The following is a 20,391-nucleotide window of genomic DNA, read 5'->3' on the forward strand; positions in this document are numbered from 1 at the left end:
TAACTCTTTAACTCAAGTCAAGCTTTAACTCTTCGAACGCCGAAGAGCTTGGGATGTGAAAACCGGCATTTCAAACATCATTCCCTTCATCACAGCGTACGTGTCGAGGTAGACCTTACAAAATTTGTACTTTTTTTCCGCCTAACAATTTACAAATGAATGAATGAAGTTACTAAGACTTGAATACAACTGCACTCCCAAGTTAGGGTACCCTTTCCTTCTGTTAAAGAACTGGGAGAAGATAATTTTTTCAAATTATTTCAAATAATCAAAAAATTATCAATTTTTTAAAAATTATCAAGTCCAAGTGATTTTTAAGGCATTTAAAAATGATTTTAGCAAAGAACTCACATAAAACAGACACCTAGTTTTTAAAAGGAACCTTAAAAAGTCAGTAAAATTTCCATTACAATACCTTACTCCAAGTTAAAAATTCCTCTGATCTTGATTGAAAGATTTCAAGTATTTATCAGAGCTTTAATAATTGATTATTGAACTGATTTTTAACTATGAAAATAACAAATATTTCATTGATGGGTGTCTAAATATTTAAAACAAAGCAATTCATCATTTCAAAGCACTAACTGCAGAGACTTCCCAACTTTCTCTTGTAATAAATTCTCATGTAATTTTTAATGAATGTATTTCCCATTGTTTCATGAATGTTAAAGCCAGAATCTGAAACACAGATGAAATAGAAAGCCACAAGTACATAAATGAAAATCAGTGGATAGGTGATGGTCACCTTAAGGCAAGCAATGAGTTTATCAGTTCAGTTCAGTCGCTCAGTCGCGTCCGACTCTTTGCCACCCCATGAATCGCAGCACACCAGGCCTCCCTGTCCATCACCAACTCCCGGAGTCTACTCAAACTCATGTCCATCGAGTTGGTGATGCCATCCAGCCATCTCATAGCATATTGGGCACCTACCGACCTGGGGAGTTCCTCTTTCAGTATCCTATCATTTTGCCTTGTGAGAGGGCATCAGAGGGCAGACACACTGAAACCATAATCACAGAAAGCTAGCCTATCTGATCACATGGACCACAGCCTGTCTAATTCAATGAAACTAAGCCATGCCGTGTGGGGCCACCCAGGACAGACGGGTCATGGTGGAGAGGGCTGACAGAATGTGGTCCATTGGAGAAGGGAATGGCAAACCACTTCAGTATTCTTGCCTTGAGAACCCCATGAACAGTATGAAAAGGCAAAATGAGTGTATAAAAAGCACACTAATTAATAGAGTTTTCTATACAGCAGAATGACATTCAATTTTGGATCACTGACCAAAAGAGGCTTAATTATTAAAACAAAAGATGATCTTGTAATAGTGATAAACCCCTAGATTGAACCCAGTAGAATTATTACAGCAAAGCTCTAGTACTCTTCATCTGGTATTTGCTGCTCAGGTTCCACCCAGAATAAAAATGGACGGAAGCATAAATCAGTGTCAGCAGAAATGATGAGCAGCTAGTGTTGTTTTCGGTTCCCTTGTGTGTCATCATGTCTGACCAATACTGTTACTAAATTGCTGCTATTTATTTAAAACTTACTATGAGTCAGGACCTTTACTTACATAATCATTCTTCATTATCATTAGTCTTCATACCAAGTATCATCCCCACATTACAAATGAAGAAAGAGAGACACAAGGAAAAGACTAAGGAATTCGATCAAGCATGAAGATCTAGAAACAACATAACTGGGACTCAGGATCCAGAGGAAATGAAATGAACGCTGTACCTCTTTCCTTAAGATTGAAATGCCCCTGAAATTTTCCTGCACAGGTAAGCAGAGGCCCAAACACGAAAGACCTGTGAGTCCTGGGGGCTATTTAGCTCCCTGGAACACATTCCAGAGGAGTCGTTCAGAAGATGGCTCCAAACATAGATCAGAGGAGGCCTTATCTGGAAGACACTGACTTGGGAATTTCGAGCATAAAAACAATCATTGAAGTTTGGTGGATGTGGAGGGAGTCACTGAGATCTTCCAAAGGATTCCTGAGAAATAAAACACTTAAAAAGATGATCAGAATTGCCAGTGGAAGTGGAGTATCACCTAGAAATGAGAGGAAAAAAAACGGGAAGGTGTACTGCTTCAGAAACCAAGAGGAAAGAGCATTTCCGGGACAAGGGAGTCAATGATTAACAACTGTCAAAGGAAGGAATGACCAACAGTTCTCACCGCATAAAGACTGAAGGAAACCATCAGATCTAAAAACCACAAAGACTTCAGTAGCCTTGGGTGTTGTGGTGGTTTAGGGTAGCTGGTAGATACAAAAATTCTCAATGAAATACTAGCAAACTGAATCCAATAGCATATTAAAAGCATTATACATCTTGACCAATGGGATTTATCTCAGGAATGGAAGAGTATTTCAACAGTAGAAAAATCAATCTATTCAATACCTGCCATTAATAGAACATGGGGGAAAAACCATATAACCATAGCTGACACTGAAAAGGAACTTGACAAAATCCAATACTCTTTCATGATTAAAAAAAAAAAACTCAAAAAATGAAGAAGTAAAACTTCCAACATGATTAAGTATATTAAGTACATTTATGAAAAACTCACAGCTAAGATCATACTCAATAGTGAAACCCTAAAAGCTTTCCCCTGAAGATAGTTTTCACTGTAGCTACTCAACATTATACTGGAAGTTGTAACCTGGTCAGTTGAGACAAGAAAAAAGAAAGAAAAGACGTCCATACTGGAAAGGAAAAAGTAAAACTATCTCTATTCAAAGATAACATGATTATCTTCAGATAGATTCTTTAGGATTATATTTACATAATACATGCACACACACAAACCACCAGAGTTAATAAGAAAATTCAGCAATTTCAGGGTACAAGTTGTTGTTCAGTCGCTCAGTAGTGTTTGACTCTTTTTCACCCCATGGACTACAACACACCAGGCTTCCCTGTCCTCTATCCCCTGGAGTTTTCTGAATGTTGAGTTTTCTGATAGTTTTCTGAAATGAACCAGAATCGTTTTTTGAATGCTGAGTTTCAAGCCAGCTTTTTCACTCTCCTCTTTCACCTTCATCAAGAGGCTCTTTAGTTCCTCTTCACTTTCTGCCATAAGGGTGGTGTCATCTGCATATCTGAAGTTACTATTATTTCTCCAGGCAGTCTTGATTCCACCTTGAGCTTCATCCAGCCCAGCATTTTGCATGATGTACTCGGCATATAAATTAAATAAGTAGGGTGACAATATACAGCCTTATAGTACTCCTTTCCCAATTCTGAAACAAATCCATTGTTCCATGTCCGGTTCGAACTATTGCTTCTTGACCTGTATACAGGTTTCTCAGGAGACAGGTATTCCCATCTGTTTTAGAATTTTCCACATTTTGTTGTGATCCACATAGTCAAAGGCTTTAGCATAGTCAATGAAGCAGAAGTAGATATTTTGGAATTCCCTTACTTTTTCAATGATCCAACGGATCTTGGCAATTTGATCTCTGGTTCCTCTGCCTTTTCCAGCTTGAACATCTGGAAATTCTTGGTTCGCATACTACTAATGCCAAGCTTGAAGGATTTTGAGCATAATCTTGCTAGTATGTGAAATGAGTGCAACTGTACAGTAATTTCAACATTCTTTGGCATTGCCTTTCTTTGGGATTGGAATGAAAACTGACCTTTTCCAATCCTGTTGCCGCTGCTGAGTTTTCCAAACTTGCTGGCACTTGAGTGCCGCACATTCACAGCATCGTCTTTTAGGATTTGGAAAAGCTCAACTGGAATTCTGTCACCTCCGCTAGCTTTATTCATAACAATGCTTCCTAAGGCCCACTTGACTTCACACTCCAGGACGTCTGGCTCTGGGTGTGTGATCACACCATTGTGGTTGTCCAGGTCATTAGAATCTTTTCTTGTACAGTTCTTCTGTGTATTCTTGCCACCTCTTCTTAATATTCTCTGCTTCTGTTAGGTCCATACTGTTTCTGTCCTTTTTGGTGCCCATCTTTGCAAGAAATGTTCCCTTGGTATCTCTAATTTTCTTGAAGAGGTCTCTAGTCTTTCCCATTCTACTGTTTTCCTCTATTTCTTTGCCTTGTTCACTTAAGAAGGCTTTCTTATCTCTCCTTGGATCAACATATAAAAATCTGTTATTTTTATAAACTAGCAGTGAAAACTTCTGAAAAGAAATTACAAAAACAATTCCATTTACAATAGTATTCAAAGAAGTAAAATATTAAGGCAATTTTAACCAAGGCAATGGGACTTGTGGGATAAATATTGCTGAAAGACATTAAATGGAAAAATATCTCTTCATCATGGATAGGAATACTTTCTTTTGTTAAAATATCCATACTATACAAAGCAGTCTACAGATTCAACATAATCCCTATCAAAAATACATAACTTTTTTGGCAGAAATGGAAAAGCTGATCCTTCACTTTGTATGGAATTTCAATAGGCCTAGAATAGCCAAAACAATCTTGAAAAAGAACAGAATCAAACAACTTACACTTCAGATTTAAAAACTTATGGAAAGCTACAGTAATCAAAACAGTATGATACTGATATAACGATAGACATGTAGATCAATGAAATAGAGAGCTCAGAAATAAGCTCACATATCTATGGCCAAGTGATTTTTTTTAGGGTAACATATGTTTTGCTGCTGCTAAGTCGCTTCAGTCATGTCTGACTCTGTGCAACCCCATAGACAGTGGCCCACCAGGCTCCCGTGTCCCTGGGATTCTCCAGGCAAGAACACTGGAGTGGGTTGCCATTTCCTTCTCCAATGCATCAAAGGGAAAAGTGAAAGTGAAGTCGCTCAGTTGTGTCCAACTCTTCGAGACCCCATGGTCTGCAGCCTACCAGGCTCCTCCATCCATGGGGTTTTCCAGGCAAGAGTACTGGAGTGGGGTGCCATTGCCTTCTCCAACATATGTTTTAATTTTTATCAAATGGAAATCAATGTGATAGTACAATGAAACCTCTGAAAACCACTGCTTTGACCACATCAGTCAGTCCATCAATCAGGTGGGGTTTTTTTGTTTTTTTTTTGTGGCATATTTGATTTACAGTATTATATAAGTTTTAGGTATACAAAATAGTGATTTGCAGTTTTTAAAGGTTAGACTCTATTTATAGTTATTATAAAACATTGACTATATTCCCTGTGCTGTATAATAAATCCTTGTAGCTTATTTGTTTTATACAGAATAGTTGTACCACTTAATTTGCCCCCCCAGCATGCCCCTCCCCCTCCCTTTCCCCTCTGGTAACCACTAGTTTGTTCTTTGTGAGTCTGTTTCTTTTTTGTTGTATCCACTAGCTTATTTTATTTTTTAGATTCCACATATAAGTTTTATCATACAGTATTTGTCTTTCTCTGACTTATTTCACTAAGCGTAATCCCCTTCATCCACATGATGCTGCAAATGACAAAATTTCACTCTTTTTTAAGATGGAGTAGTATTCCTGTGTGTGTGTGAATATCATATTTTCTTTAGCCATTCATCTGCCGATGGACACAGGCTGCTTGCATATCTTGGCTATTGTAAATAACGCTGCTATGAACATTGGGGTGCATGCATCTTTTCGAATTAGCGCTTTTGTTTTATTTGAATATATACCCTGGAGTAGAGCTGCTGGATCATATGGTAGTTCTACTTTAGTTTATTGGGAAACTGCCATGCTGTTTTCCAGGCTGCCTGCACCAATCTGTGTTCCCACCAACAGTGCACAAGGGTTACAATTTCTCCACATCCTTGCCAACATTTATTATTTGTGGTCTTTTTGATGCTAGCCATTCTGACAGATGTGAGGTGATATCTCACTGTGGTTTTGATTTGTATTTCTCTGATGATTAATGATGTTGAGCATCTTTTCCTGTGCCTGTTGGCTATTTATATATCTTCTTTGGAAAGATGTCTATTCAGATGTTCTGCCCATTTTCTAATTGAGTGGTTTGTTTTGACAGAGCAAGTTAGCACTGTTTATATATGTGGGATATTAATCTCTATTGATCATATCATTTGCAAATATATTCTCTCATTCAGTAGATTGTCTTTTTGTTTTGTTGGTGATTTCCTTTGCTGTACTTTTTAGTTCGATTAGGTCCCATTTGTTTGTTTTTGCTTTTGTTTCCTTTGACTTAGGAGACAGATCCCCACCCCCCCACCCCCCAAAGAAAATACAACTTATGTCCAAGAATGTTTTTCCTAAGTTTTCTTCAGGAGTTTTATGGTTTCTGGTCCTAGATTTAGGTCTTTAATCCATTTTGAGTTTACTTTTGTATACGGTGGTAGAAAATGTTCTAATTTCATTCTTTTACTTGGAACTGTTTAGTCTTCCCAGTACCACTTATTGGAGAGACTGTTTTTTCTCCATTATATATTCTTGCTTTCTTTATTGTAGCTTAATTGACCATAAGTGTGTGGGTATGGCCAACTAACTTCTGACAAAGATGCCAAATCCATTCAATAAGGAAAGAATAGTTTTGTTTTGTTTTGTTTTTAACAAATGATGTTAGGATAACTAGATTTCTACATGTCAAACAATAACAAAAACCCCCCAAAACCAAAGCTAAGTTGGACTCCTTCTTATATGAATTAATCAAAATAAATCAATGACCTAAAAATAAGAGCTAAAACCCTAGAACTCTTAGAAGAAAACATAGGAGTAAATCTACATGACCCTGGATTTAACAGTCGATTTTTGTATACGACACCAAACTTTTGTGCCTCAACTGATATTATCAAGAAAGTTTTAAAACCTGTGGAATGGAAGAAATATGCTAATCAAGTATCTGATAAGGGTCTATTATTCAGAATATATAAATAACACTTAAAGTGAAACAATAAAAAGACAACCTTCAAAATGGGCAAATGACTTGAATAAACATTTCTCCAAAGAAGACACACAAATGGCTAATAAACACATGGAAAATGATCAACATAATAAGTCATTGTTGTTGTTCAGTCACTAAGTCATGTCCGACTCTTTTTGGCTCCTTGGACCACAGCATGCCAGGCTTCCCTGTCTTTCACTATCTCCTAGAGTTTGCTCAAACTCATGTCCACTGAGTCGGTGATGCCATCCGACCATCTCATCCTCCGTCGTCCCCTTCTCCTCCTGCCCTCAATCTTTTCCAGCATCAAGGTCTTTTCCAATAAGTTGGCTCTTCCCATCAGGTGGCCAAAGTATTGGAGCTTCAGCTTCAGCATCAGTCTTTCCAATGAATATTCAGGGTTGATTTTCTTTCAAATTGACTGGTTTGATCTCCACGCTGTCCAAGAGCATGTCCATGTCAAAAGTTTTCTCCAGCACCACAGTTGGAAAGCATCAATTCTTTGGCGATTAGCCTTCTTTATGGTCCAACTCTCACATCTGTACATGACTACTGGAAAAACTATGGCTTTAAGTATACAGACCATGGACGGCAAAGTGATATCTCTGCTTTTTAATACCCTGTCTAGGTTTGTCATAGCTTTTCTTCCAAGGAGCAGGTGTCTTTTAATTTCATGGCTGCAGTCACTGTCCACAGTGATTCTGGAGCCCCCCCAAAATAGTACCTGTCACTGTTTCCACTTTTTCCCCATCTATTTGCCATGAAGTGATGGGATAATGTCATGATCTTAGCTTTTTTGAGGGAAATCCAAATCAAAACCATAAGGAATTAACACTTTACACCCCTTGGGATGGTTATACTGAAAGTGGTGAACTATAACAGGTGTTTGAAAGAATGTGGAGGAATTGGAATCTTTATATATTGCTAGTGAGAATATAAAATGGTGTAGCTGCTTTGGAAAACAGTCTTGCAGTTCCTTTAGAAGGTAAACATACAGTTTCCATATAAACCAGTATTCTACTCTTAAGTTTGCTGCTGCTGCTGCTGCTGCTGCTAAGTCACTTCAGTTGTGTCCGACTCTGTGCGACCCCATAGATGGCAGCCCACCAGGCTCCCCCATCCCTGGGATTCTCCAGGCAAGAACACTGGACTGGGTTGCCATTTCCTTCTCCAATGCATGAAAGTGAAAAGTGAAAGTGAAGTCGCTCAGTCGTGTCTGACTCTTCGAGACCCCATGGACTGTAGCCCACCAGGCTCCTCCATCCATGGGATTCTCCAGATAAGTCTACTGGAGTGGGGTGCCATTGCCTTCTCTGACTCTTAAATTTATACCTCCCCAAATTATAAACATATGTACATGCACAGACACAAACCAAAAATTCCTGTACATGAATGTTTATAGAAGCATTATTTATAATAGCCACAAAGTAGAAAAACCCAAATGTCCATCAACTGATTAATGAAAAAAGAAAATGTGATATTATCCATGCAATGGAATATTTGTCCATAAAAAGGAGTGAAGTACTAAAACATTGGTCTTAGTAATATTTTTTTGGATATGTCTACTCAGACAAGGGAAATAAAAGTAAAAACAAACAAATGGGACTACATCAAGCTAAAGAACTTTTGCACAGCAAACTATGAAGAACTGAAAAGGCCACCTATTGAATGGAAGAAGATATTTGTAAACAATATATCTGATAAGGAGTTAGTATCCAAAATATATAAACAACTCATATAACTCAATAGCAAAAAAACAAACAGCTTGGTTTAAAAATGGACATAGGATATGAATAAACATTTTTCCTAAAAAAACATACAGATGGCCAATAGGTACATGAAAAGATGCTCAACACTACTGATCATCAGAGATTAAAACAATGATCTATCAGCTCACACCTGTCAGAATGGCTATTATCAAAACGACAACAATTAAGTGTTAGCAAAGATGTGGAGAAAGTGTAATCCTTGTGCACTCTTGGTAGAAATGTGAATTGGTATAGCAAGTATGGAGAACAGTACGGAAGTTCCTCAAAAAATTGAAAATAGAACTATCATACTAACAATTCCACTGCTGGGTATTTGTCTGAAGAAAACAAAAGCACTAATCAGAAAAGATAAATACACCTCTCAGCGTTATTTACAACAGCCAAGATATGGAAGCAACCTAAGTGCCCAGTAATAGATGAACGGATAAAGAAGATGTAATTTATTTATATATAAACACACACTCCAGTATTCTTGCCAGGAGAATCCCATGGACAGAGGAGCCCGGCAGGCTATGGTCCATAGGGTCACAAAGAGTCGGACAAACTGAAGCGACTTGGCACACACTTAGCATGTGTGCGTGTGTGTATATATATATATATTTATAATGAAATATTATATTGGTCATAAAAAATGAAATCTTGTCATTTGTGACAACATAGATAAATGTACAGGGTATTATGCTAGGTGAAATGAGTCAGAGAAAAACAAATAATGTATGATTTCACTTACATGTGGAATATAAAAACAAAGCAAATGAACAAACATAACAAAACAGTCACAGATACAGGTGGTTGCTGGAGGCAAAAGGGCTGAAGGGAGGAGGTTTTCTGAGGAAGATTAAGAGACGCAGACTCCAGTTGCAAAAATAAATGAGTCACAGTTATGAAATGTATAGTACGGGGAATATAGTCAACAATTATGTAATACCTTTACATGGTGACAGATCATAGCTAGACTTACTGTGGGGATCATTTTGAAATGTATAGAGATATGAACTCGCAAAGAGTGGGACACGACTGAGCAACTGAACTGAACTGACTGATGAACTCATTAAGTTGTATAACATGTTGTTGGTCAATTATACTTCAAAACCAAACAAACAAATGCACATTAAATAGAAAAAAGATCAGATCTGTGGTTACCAGAGGTGGGGAACGTGGGGAGGGGGAACTGGATGAAGGCAGTCAGACGTCCAGTTATGAGATAAGTACTAGGGATGTAATGTGCAACATGATAAACATAATTAACAGTTTTATATGAAAGCTGTTAAGAGAACAACAGTTCTAAGAGTTCTCATCATAAGGAATAAGATTTTCTATTTAAAAAATTTCATTACCATATGATGATGGATGCTTTCTAAGCTTATTGTGCTAATCATTTCATGGTTTATGTGTCAAATCATTATGCTGTACACCTTAAACTTGATACAGTGCTGATGTCAATTATATCTCAATAAAACTGAAAGGGGAAAAACAAAGCATGAAGTACTGATACATATTGCAACATGGATGAACCCTGAAAACATCATGCTATCGTGAGAGAAGCCAGACACAAAAGGCCACATATTGCATGATCCCATTACATGAGATATTCAGGACAGACAAATCCATAGAGACAGAAAGTTGATTAGTAGTTGCCAGGGGGAAAGGGAGACAGGACTCATTGCTAATGGGTATGGGATTTCTTTTTGTGATGATAAAATGTTTTAAAATTAGACAATCGGGATGGTTGTACAACCTTGCTGCTGCTGCTGCTGCTGCTAAGTAGCTTCAGTTGTGTCCGACTCTGTGCGACCCCATAGACGGCAGCCCACCAGGCTCCCCCGTCCCCAGGATTCTCCAGGCAAGAACACTGGATGGGTTGCCATTTCCTTCTCCAATGCATGAAAGTGAAAAGTGAAAGTGAAGTCACTCAGTCATGTCTGACTCTTAGCGACCCCGTGGACTGCAGCCTACCAGGCTCCCCCGTCCATGGGATTTTCCAGGCAAGAGTACTGGAGTGGGGTGCCATTGCCTTCTCTGTGTACAACCTTGTGAGTACACTAAAATCCAGTGAATTTGTAAAAGGTGAATTTTATGATACAGGAATTACATCTCAATTTTTTAAAAAAAATTGAGATATAAATTTTATCTTACCCTTGTTTTAAGGGTAAGATAAAATAATTTTATCTTACCCTTGACAACAAAGAATACTTTTTTTTCTATCCTGGTTAATTGGATGGGAGAGGAAAAAAGAATCTAATTTTCATCTTTTTATTAGCAATACAAAATGTATTGATCATTTAATTTCTTGAATAGTGATTTATCTACTTATATGCTTTGTGGACAGAGGAGCCTGGCGGGCTGCAGTCCATGGGGTCACAAACAGTTGGACATGACTGAGCGACTGAGCGCGCGCGCGCGCACACACACACACACACACACACACACACACACACACACATATGCTTTGTTCATTTTGGTTCTAGGCTCTTTAACTTGGTTTTATTGCTTTGTAAAAGTTCTTCATATTTAATGTCATTAACCCCTTGTGCTTCTCTTATTTTGTCATTTGCCTTTTAATATTTTTATGGTATCTATCATATAATTTTTAATTTTTACATAATCAAAATAATTCTTTTTCTTTATGATTTTGTGCCTTTTAACTCTTTGAAATCTCCACCTTGACACCCTCCTGATTCCAACAATTCTAGGACAAGAAAAATATTTATATTTTATTCTTCTGTTTGTTAATGACTTTAATTTTCTTATATTTCATTTTTAAGCAGGGAACAAGCAACAACACTACCAGGGAGTCTAGATGCTACTTTCCTCTGATGGCCACTTCTAAATGCTCTCTCCTAGGGACTTGTGTGCGTGCTCAGTCATGTCTGATTCTGCGGCCCCATGGATTGTAGCTCTCCAGGCTCCTCTGTCCATGGGATTCTCCAGGCAAAAATGCTGGAGTGGGTCACCATTTTCTTCTCCAAGGGATCGTCCCATCTCAAGGATCAAACATGCGTCTCCTGCATTGGCAGGCAGATTCTTTACCACTGGGACACCCCCTCTACTAGAGAAAGAAAATGAAAATAGGGAAGCTTCCAAGAAAGCCCAGGAATTCAAATCCCAGAACCAATCAGCTTTGGGAGTCCTTAGAAGGACAGGTGAAGAAAGCCTATCAATTGTCTTATCTCAGTACCTGACACAGAGTAGGTGCTCAGTAGCTGTCCGCTGTTAAATTAAACCCATTGGTTACGTTGTACCTCAGTCTGGATGAATTGGGCCTGGCCAACCCAGGTGGAGCCCACAGGGGAGCAGCATTATCACCTGAGGTTAGAACACACTAATTGCTGCATTTTCCCATGGTATTTAGGGCTCCTTGCATCATACCCCATAATGACTGAGGGTTCTTTCTTGGAATGTGGTGGGAGGGGAACCACCAGCAAAGATTCCAACTTGATAACCTCTCTCTGGGCTTTCACATTATTTTCCTAAAAGTAACTTGGATTTCTCCTGTCTTGTCCAAGCCTTCAGGACCTCTTTGTCCATGTTATCTAACAATGGAACTTGGTAAAAATGAATATAAGATAGTTCCATTGTTCTTATTTCATCTTCAAAGCAAAGCTACTGGGCTTCCAGCCATTTAATCTACTTAATCTTTTTTTTTTTTAAATATATCTTGGGATTTTTTATGAATATAGAAAAACCCCAAAATATAGGACTTGACAGGAAAACATACATTAAAATTTTATACACACTTAAATCTTAACAGTAAAAAAAATTCATACAGACACATGCATAAGGAGAATGGGGGTGGTGGGGGAGGAATCCAGCAAAAAACTGCAGTCGTTTCTTTGAGCTGTGAATTAAGGTTAATCTACCTAATCCTGATTTGCTTTCCTGAGAAAGGGGAATTTAAAATTTTCTATCCTTCCTATAAGACATTTTTGTTCTCTGAATCTTGTGTATTTGTATGCATTCCCTAATCTACAAATGATTATGGAGGGCCAGGAATGCCAGGATCAGAAATGGTCCTCTTAAAGCTCTGATTGCTTGGAGATCTGAATACTGCTACTCTATGGGACTTGCCTTAGGGATAACCACCTAACTCAGACAGAAACATATCAATCTGATAAGCGATATTACACTACAACGATCCTGACTCAGATTTTTAATCATGGAACCATGTGTGTTACGGGCTTCCCGTGTACTTCAGTTGGTAAAGAATCTGCCGGCAATACAGGAGACCCAGTTTCGATTCCTGGGTTGGGAAGATCCCCTGGAGAAGGGAACGGCTACCCACTCCAGTACTCTTGCCTGGCGAATCCCATGGACAGAGGAGCCTGGCTGGCTACTGTCCATGGAGTAATGAGAGTTGGACATGACTCAGCAACTAAACCACCACCATGTGTATTACAGATTTTTTGATTAGCCCTCTCTTGTTTATCTCTAATTGTGAAGAAGGCATTTTAGTATTTTGAGATGCAATTGACACAAAACATTGTATAAGTTTAAGTTGTACAGTGTGGTGATTTGATACATACATGCTGCTGCTGCTGCTGCTAAGTCGCTTCAGTGTGTCCGACTCTGTGCGACCCCATAGACGGCAGCCCACCAGGCTACCCCGTCCCTGGGATTCTCCAAGCAAGAACACCGGAATGGGTTGCCATTTCCTTCTCCAATGCATGAAAGTAAAAAGTGAAAGTGAAGTTGCTCAGTTGTGTCCGACTTTTAGCACACCGGAATGGGTTGCCATTTCCTTCTCCAATGCATGAAAGTAAAAAGTGAAAGTGAAGTTGCTCAGTTGTGTCCGACTTTTAGCGACTCCATGGACCACAGCCTACCAGGCTCCTCTGTCCATGGATTTTCCAGGCAAGAGTACTGGAGTGGGGTGCCATTGCCTTCTCCGTGATACACATATATATATTGCAAAATGATCACCACAATAGGGTTACTTAACACATCCTTCACCTTGCAAAACTACTATATTTTTTGTAATAAGAATATTTAAGATCTACTTTCTTAGCAACTTTCAAGTATATAATATGGTATTGTTAACTATAGACATCATGCTGTATATGAATCCCCAGAACTTACTCATCTTATAACTGGAAGCTTATACCCTTTGACCAACTTCTCCCAATACCTCCAACCCTCAGCACCTGGCAACCACCATTCTAGTCTCTATTATTATGAATTTGGCTTTTTTAAGATTCCACACATAAGTGAGATCATACAATATTTATCTTTCTTTGACTTGCCTCACTTAGCATAGTATCCTCAAGTTCCACCCACGTTGTTAAAAATGGCAGGATTTTCCTTTATATTATGGCAGGATAATATTCCTTTTGAGTGTGTGTGTGTATCTGTGTCTGTGTCTGTTTCACACACTTTCTGTACTTATTCATCTGTTGGTAGATACTAAGATTGTTTCCATGTCTTGGCTATTGGGAATAATACTGCAATAAACAATGGATATCTCTTCAAGACAGTGATTTCATTTCTTTTGGACATATACCCAGAAGTGAGATGGCTGAATCATATTTAAATTTTTTTAGTTAAAATGTAATTTTTAATTTTTTTACTTAAAAATTTGAAAATAGTTCTATTTTTAATATTTTGAGGAACCACCATACTCTTTTCCATAGTGGTTATAGTCCAACAGTGTACACGAGTTCCCTTTTCTCCATATCCTTGCTGACACTTGTGATCTCTTGTCTTCTTGATGATGGCCATTCACACAGAGTGAGGTTTTCATTGTGGTTTGGCTTTCCATTTCCCTGATGATTAATGATACTGAGCACCTTTTCATGTACTTGTTGGCCAAATGAAGGTCTTCTTTGGGAAAATGTCTATTCAGTTCCTCTGCCCATTTTTTAAATCAAAATCAATATTAGTCCTTAACTCACTTGTTTCTCAACATATGTTCAAACTCTGATAAGAGTTCTTGGTACAGCATCAGCACAAGAGTGGATAAACACCAAATCCTACCTGTTTCTTTCACAGGACAGCCCGGTGATGTTCAGCCTGGGTTTTATGGAACCTATACTTTCTTGCTGTTGTTGTTCATTCGCTAAGTCATGTCTGACTCTTTGCAACCCCGTGAACTGCAGCAGGCCAGGCTTCCCTGTACTTCACTGTCTCCCAGAGTTTGCTCAAACTCATGTCCATTGAGTTGGTGATGCCCTCCAATCATCTCATCTTCTTTCTCCCCCTTCTTCATCGGCCCTCAATCTTTCCCAGCATCAGGGTCTTTTTCTAATGAGTCGGCTCCTTGCATCGGGTAGCCAAAGTATTGCAGCTTCAGCTTCAGCATCAGTCCTTCCAATGAACATACAGGACTGATTTCCTTTAGGACTGACTGGTTTGATCTCCATGCTGTCCAAGGAACGCTCAAGAGTCTTCTCCAGCACCACAATTTGAAAGCATCAACTCTTTGGCATTCAGCCTTCTTATGGTCCAATTCTCACATCTGTACATGACTATTGGAAAAACTATACCTTTGACTATATGGACTTTCGTCAGCAAAGTAATGTCTCTGGTTTTTAATATGCTCTCTGGGTTTGTGACAAGCTTTTCTTCCAAGGAGCAAGCATCTTTTAATTTCGTGGCTACAGTTACCCTCTGCAGTGATTTTGGAGGCAAAAAAAACACCAAAATCTGTCACTGTTTCTACTTTTTCCCCATCTATTTGCCAAGTGATAGGAATGGATGCCATGATCTTTGTTTTCTGAATGTTGAGTTTTAAGCCAGCTTTTTCACTCTCTTCTTTCACCTTCATCAAGAGGCTTTTTAGTTCCTCTAAGTTTTCTGCCATTAGGGTGGTATCATTTGAATATCTGAGGTTGTTGATATTTCTCCCAGCAATCTTGGTTCCAGCTTTGAGTCATCCAGCCTGGCATTTTGCTGTTGTACTCTGCATATAAGTTAAATAAGCAGGATGACAATATATAGCCTTGACGTACTCCTTTCCCAATTTTGAACCAGTCCATTGTTCCATGTCGGCTACTAACTGTTGCTTCTTGTCCCGCATACAGGTTTCTCAGGAGACAGGTAAAGTGGTCTGGTATTCCCATCTCTTTCAGAATTTTCCAGTTTGCTGTGATCCACACAGTCAAAGGCTTTTGCGTAGTCAACGAAGCAGATGTTTTTCTGGAATTCCCTTGCTTTTTCTATAATCCAATAGATGTTGGCAATTTGATCTCTGGTTCCTCTGCCTTTTCTAAATACAGCTTGAACATCTGAAAGTTCTCAGTTCACGTACTGCCGAAGCCTAGCTGGAAGGATTTTAAGCATAATCTTGCTAGCATGTGAAATGAGTGCAATTATTGGTAATTTGAATATTCTTTGGCATTGCCTTTGTTTGGGATTGGAATGAAAACTGACCTTTTCCGGTCCTAGAACATTGTTGAGTTTTCCAAATTTGCTGGCATATTGAGTGCAGCACTTTCACAGAATCATCTTTTAGGATTTGAAATAGCTCAGCTGGAATTCCATCACCTCCACTAGCTTTGTTCGTAGTAATGCTTCCTAAGGCCCACTTGACTTTACACTCCAGGATGTCTGGCTCTAGGTGGGTGACCACACCATCATGGTTATCTGGGTCATTAACACCTTTTTTGTCTAGTTCTGTGTATTCTTGCCACCTCTTCTTAATCTCGTCTCCTTCTGTTAGGGCCTTGCTGTTTCTGTCCTTTATTGTGCCCATCTTTACATGAAATGTTCCCTTGGTATCTCCAATCTTCTTGAAGAGATCTTTAGTTTTTCCTATTCTATTGTTTTCCTCTATTTCTTTGCATTGTTCGCTTAAGAAAGCTTTCTTATCTTTCCTTGCTATTTTCTGGAACTCAGCATTCAGTTGGGTATATCTTTCCCTTTCTCCTTTGCCTTGCACTTCTCTTCTTTTCTCAATTACTTGGAAGGCCTCCTCAGACAACCACTTAGCCTTCCTGCATTTCTTTTTCTTGGGGATGGTTTTGGTCACTACCTCCTGTACAGTGTTACAAACCTCCATTGATAGTTCTTCAGGCACTAATCCCTTGAGTCTATCCATCACTTCCACCACATAATCAAAAGGGATTTGATTAAGGGCATACCTGAATGGTCCAGTGGTTTTCCCTACTTTCTTTAAGTCTGAATTTGGCAAAGAGTTCATGATGTGAGCCACAGTCAGTTCCAGGTCTTGTTTTTGCTGACTGTATAGAGCTTTCCCATCTTCAGGTACAAAGAATATAATCAATCTGATTTCAGTATTGACCATTTGGTGATGTCCATGTGTAGAGTTGTCTCTTTTGTGGCTGGAAGAGGGTGTCTGCTATGACCAGTGCATTCTGTTGGCAAAACTCTGTTAGCCTTTGCCCTGCCTCATTTTGTACTCCAAGGCTAAACTTGCCTGTTACTCCAGGTATCACCTGACTTTCTACTTTTGCATTCCAGCCCCCTATGATGAAAAGGACATCTTTTTTTTTTTTTTTTTTTTGGTGTTCTGGAAGGTCTTATAGGTCTTCATATAACCAGTCAACTTCAGCTTCTTTGGCATCAGTGATTGGGACATAGATTTGGATTATTGTAATGTTGAATGGTTTGCCTTAGAGGTGAACAGAGATCATTCTGTCATTTCTGAGACTGCATCCTAGTACTGTATTTCAGACTCTTTAGTTGACTTTGAGGGCTATGCCATTTCTTCTAAGGGATTCTTGCCCATGGTAGTAGATACAGTGGTCATCTGAATTAAATTTGCCCATTCCCATCCATTTTAGTTCACTGATACCTAAAATGTCAGTGTTCACTCTTGCTATCTCCTGCTTGACGACACCCAATTTACCTTGATTCATGGATCTCACGTTCCAGGTTCCTACACAACATTCTTTACAGTACTGGACTTTACTTTCACCACCAGACACATCCACAACTGAGTGATATTTTCGCTTGATCCCAGCCTCTCCATTCTTTCTGGAGCTGTTTCTCCCCAGTAGTGTATTGGACACCTAACCACCTGGAGGGCTCATCTTCCAGTGTCATATCTTTTTGCCTTTTCATTGTGTTCATGGGGTTCTCGAGGCAAGAATACTGAAGTGGTTTGCCATTCCCTTCTCCAGTGAACCACGTTTTGTCAGGCCCTAAGTAGCAGGGACATGCCCTTCAGCTGCTCCACGTGGCCAGGTGACATGCCGGGTGCCCTAGTTCTCCCACCATTGGTTCTCACGGAGCACACAAACCTTCACCGGGCACTAGGCATCAGTCAACACGCCGCCCAAAGGCACTGCTGGAGTCCCTGGGCCTTAGTTGGCATCTAACAACCATCTTGAAGAGACAGACTTTGGAATCTCACACATTTGAAGCCATATTCTATCCACGTGACTTACAATCTGTGCAAATGTGGCAAACAACCTTTCTAAGCTTCCATTTCCTAATCTCTATGTGTGTGTTAGTCGCTCAGTCGTGTCCAACTCTTTGCAACCCCATGGACTGTAGCCCACCAGGCTCCTCTGTCCATGGGATTCTCCAGGCAGGAACACTGGGGTGGGTTGCCACTTCCTTCTCCAGGGGATCTTCCCGACCCAGGCATCAAACCCGTGTCTCCTGCATTACAGGCAAATACTTTAAGTATGGATAATTAATCGCTTCCTTGAGGATTAAGTGAAAAACTATATGTAAAGCACTTTCATAGTTCTTCATGGGTGCTAATTGGTCAAAAAAAGTAATGGGAAGTGTGATTCCTGTCAATATGGAGTAAATAAACTCCACCCTGTGTCTCACACTGAATACAACTAACAACCTTGGACAGAATTCATGGAGCAGTTATATGAGGACACTGAAAATAAAACGGTAGCAGGCTGATGAGGGGTGGAACTAGAATTGGAAATACCCCCCAAACAGCAGTCAGTTTCTCCATTTTCTTTTCTTTGATATTTCCTATCCTGGATCAATGGCAGTTTAAAACCCAGAACAGTCTGCTGGGTATGGAAGGAAATAGCTTTAGGAGATGCCCTCTATTATTTATCTTTTAAAACAACAACAAAAAAAAGATACTTAGCCCCTATGGGGAAATTCCCTATTCCATTTGTTTTGTTTTTCCTTTCTCTCCAGTCCCAGTGCCCAAACAGTGCATTAGCAAGTGCAGAGGCAGCGGCAATCAAGTAGATACTTAAAACCTCGGGGGAGAGGAACTCTTATGCTGGTCAGAGAAACTGCTCCCTAGGATATCCCCATTCTTTTTCTTTCCTCTTGCTGCTCAGTCCTAGAGGCGCATAGTCATGGGATGTGTACAGTAGAATTAAATTGTTGTTTTCTAGCCAGAGGAAGAGGAAGAAAAACCTCTGAGAGCCACAAAGAGTAGGGAAGAATCACAGAGAGGAGGGAACTTAAAAAAACAATTTTATAATTGTATCTGAAATGAGCGTGCCTGCCAGGGGATCCATATGCATAAATGTAACTTCAAACATTCTACCAAAATTTTTGAGAAGTGATTTTACAGGGGAAACCATTGCCCAGACCCCAGGTGGTCATGGGGTGGTACACAAGTGGGACAGATTCAGATAACACTGCAAAAGTTTTGAAAATAAATTGACAATAGAACCATAGTTCACAGAATTAGGTAGGAAAACTGTTACCCAAAACTAACCAGATTTTGAAAGTTCCACATCAGAGTTGAACAAAACTGAAAATCACATATAATAATATTAAGAATTGCTAATATACAGTACAAAATTCCTTACAAGTGAGGAAGAAAGAAAATATTAACATTTAGCAAGGGAAAAGGCAATTAAGTAATACCAAACCCTGGGTAGGGCTTCCCTGGTGGCTCCGTGGCAAAGAAGCCACCTGCCAATGCAGGAGACGTGGATTCAATCCCTGGGTAGGGAAGATCCCCTGGAGAAGGAAATGGCAACCCACTCCAGTATTCTTGCCTAGGAAGTCCCACGGACAGAGGAGCCCATGGAGTTGCAAAACAGTCAGACACGACTTAGTAACTAAACAACAACCACAACAAAATGCAAATTAGAACCACAATGAGAAACCACCATACACCTAAGCAAATGGCTAAAAATATTTTTAAACATAAAATGCCAAATGCTGGCAAGAATGTGAAGCAGCTAGAACTCTCATATGCTTCTTAGTTCAGTTCAGTTCAGTCACTCATTCACGTCCGACTCTTTGCGACCCCATGGACTGCAGCACACCAGGCTTCCCTGTCCATCACCAACTCCCGGAGCTTACTCAAACTCATGTCCATCAAGTCAGTGATGCCATTGAACCATCTCATCCTCTGTCATCCCCTTCTCCTCTCACCTTCAATCTTTCCCAGCATCAGGGTCTTTTCCAATGAGTCACTTCTTCAAATCAGGTGGCCAAAGTATTGGAGTTTCAGCTTCAGCATCAGTCCTTCCAATGAATATTCAGGACTTATTTCCTGTAGGATGGACTGGTTGAATCTCCTTGCAGTCCAAGGGACTCTCAAGAGTCTTCTCCAACACCACAGATCAAAAGCATCAGATCTTTGGCACTCAGCTTTCTTTATAGTCCAACTCTCACATCCATACATGACTACTGGGAAAACCATAGCTTTGACTAGACAGACCTTTGTTGGCAAAGTAATGCCTCTGCTTTTTAATATGCTGTCTAGGTTGGTCATAACTTTTCTTCCAAGGAGCAAGCATCTTTTAATTTCATGGCTGCAGTCACCATCTGCAGTGATTTTGGAGCCCCAAAAGCAAAGTCTGTCACTGTTTTCATTGTTTCCCCATCTATTTGCCATGAAGTGATGGGACCAGATGCCATGATCTTAGTTTTCTGAATGTTGAGCTTTAAGCCAACTTTTTTCACTTTC

The 20,391-nt window shown here is 39.5% G+C and overlaps 1 protein-coding gene across 1 annotated transcript in view; it reads right to left on the reverse strand.

Moving 5' to 3' along the window:
- The window catches only part of SPAG1 (sperm associated antigen 1), an 87,183-nt gene that overhangs the window by 27,537 nt on the left and 39,255 nt on the right, over positions 1–20,391 (reverse strand). Inside the window, exon 11 of the mRNA XM_010863556.1 lies at positions 1,923–2,058. Within this exon, the coding sequence (XP_010861858.1) occupies positions 1,923–2,058 (136 nt within the window). The remainder of the gene's footprint in view (positions 1–1,922; positions 2,059–20,391) is intronic.

The sequence above is a fragment of the Bison bison genome, unplaced genomic scaffold (assembly GCF_000754665.1).
Source record: "Bison bison bison isolate TAMUID 2011002044 unplaced genomic scaffold, Bison_UMD1.0 scf7180017864491, whole genome shotgun sequence".
NCBI classification, from domain to species: Eukaryota; Metazoa; Chordata; class Mammalia; order Artiodactyla; family Bovidae; genus Bison; species Bison bison.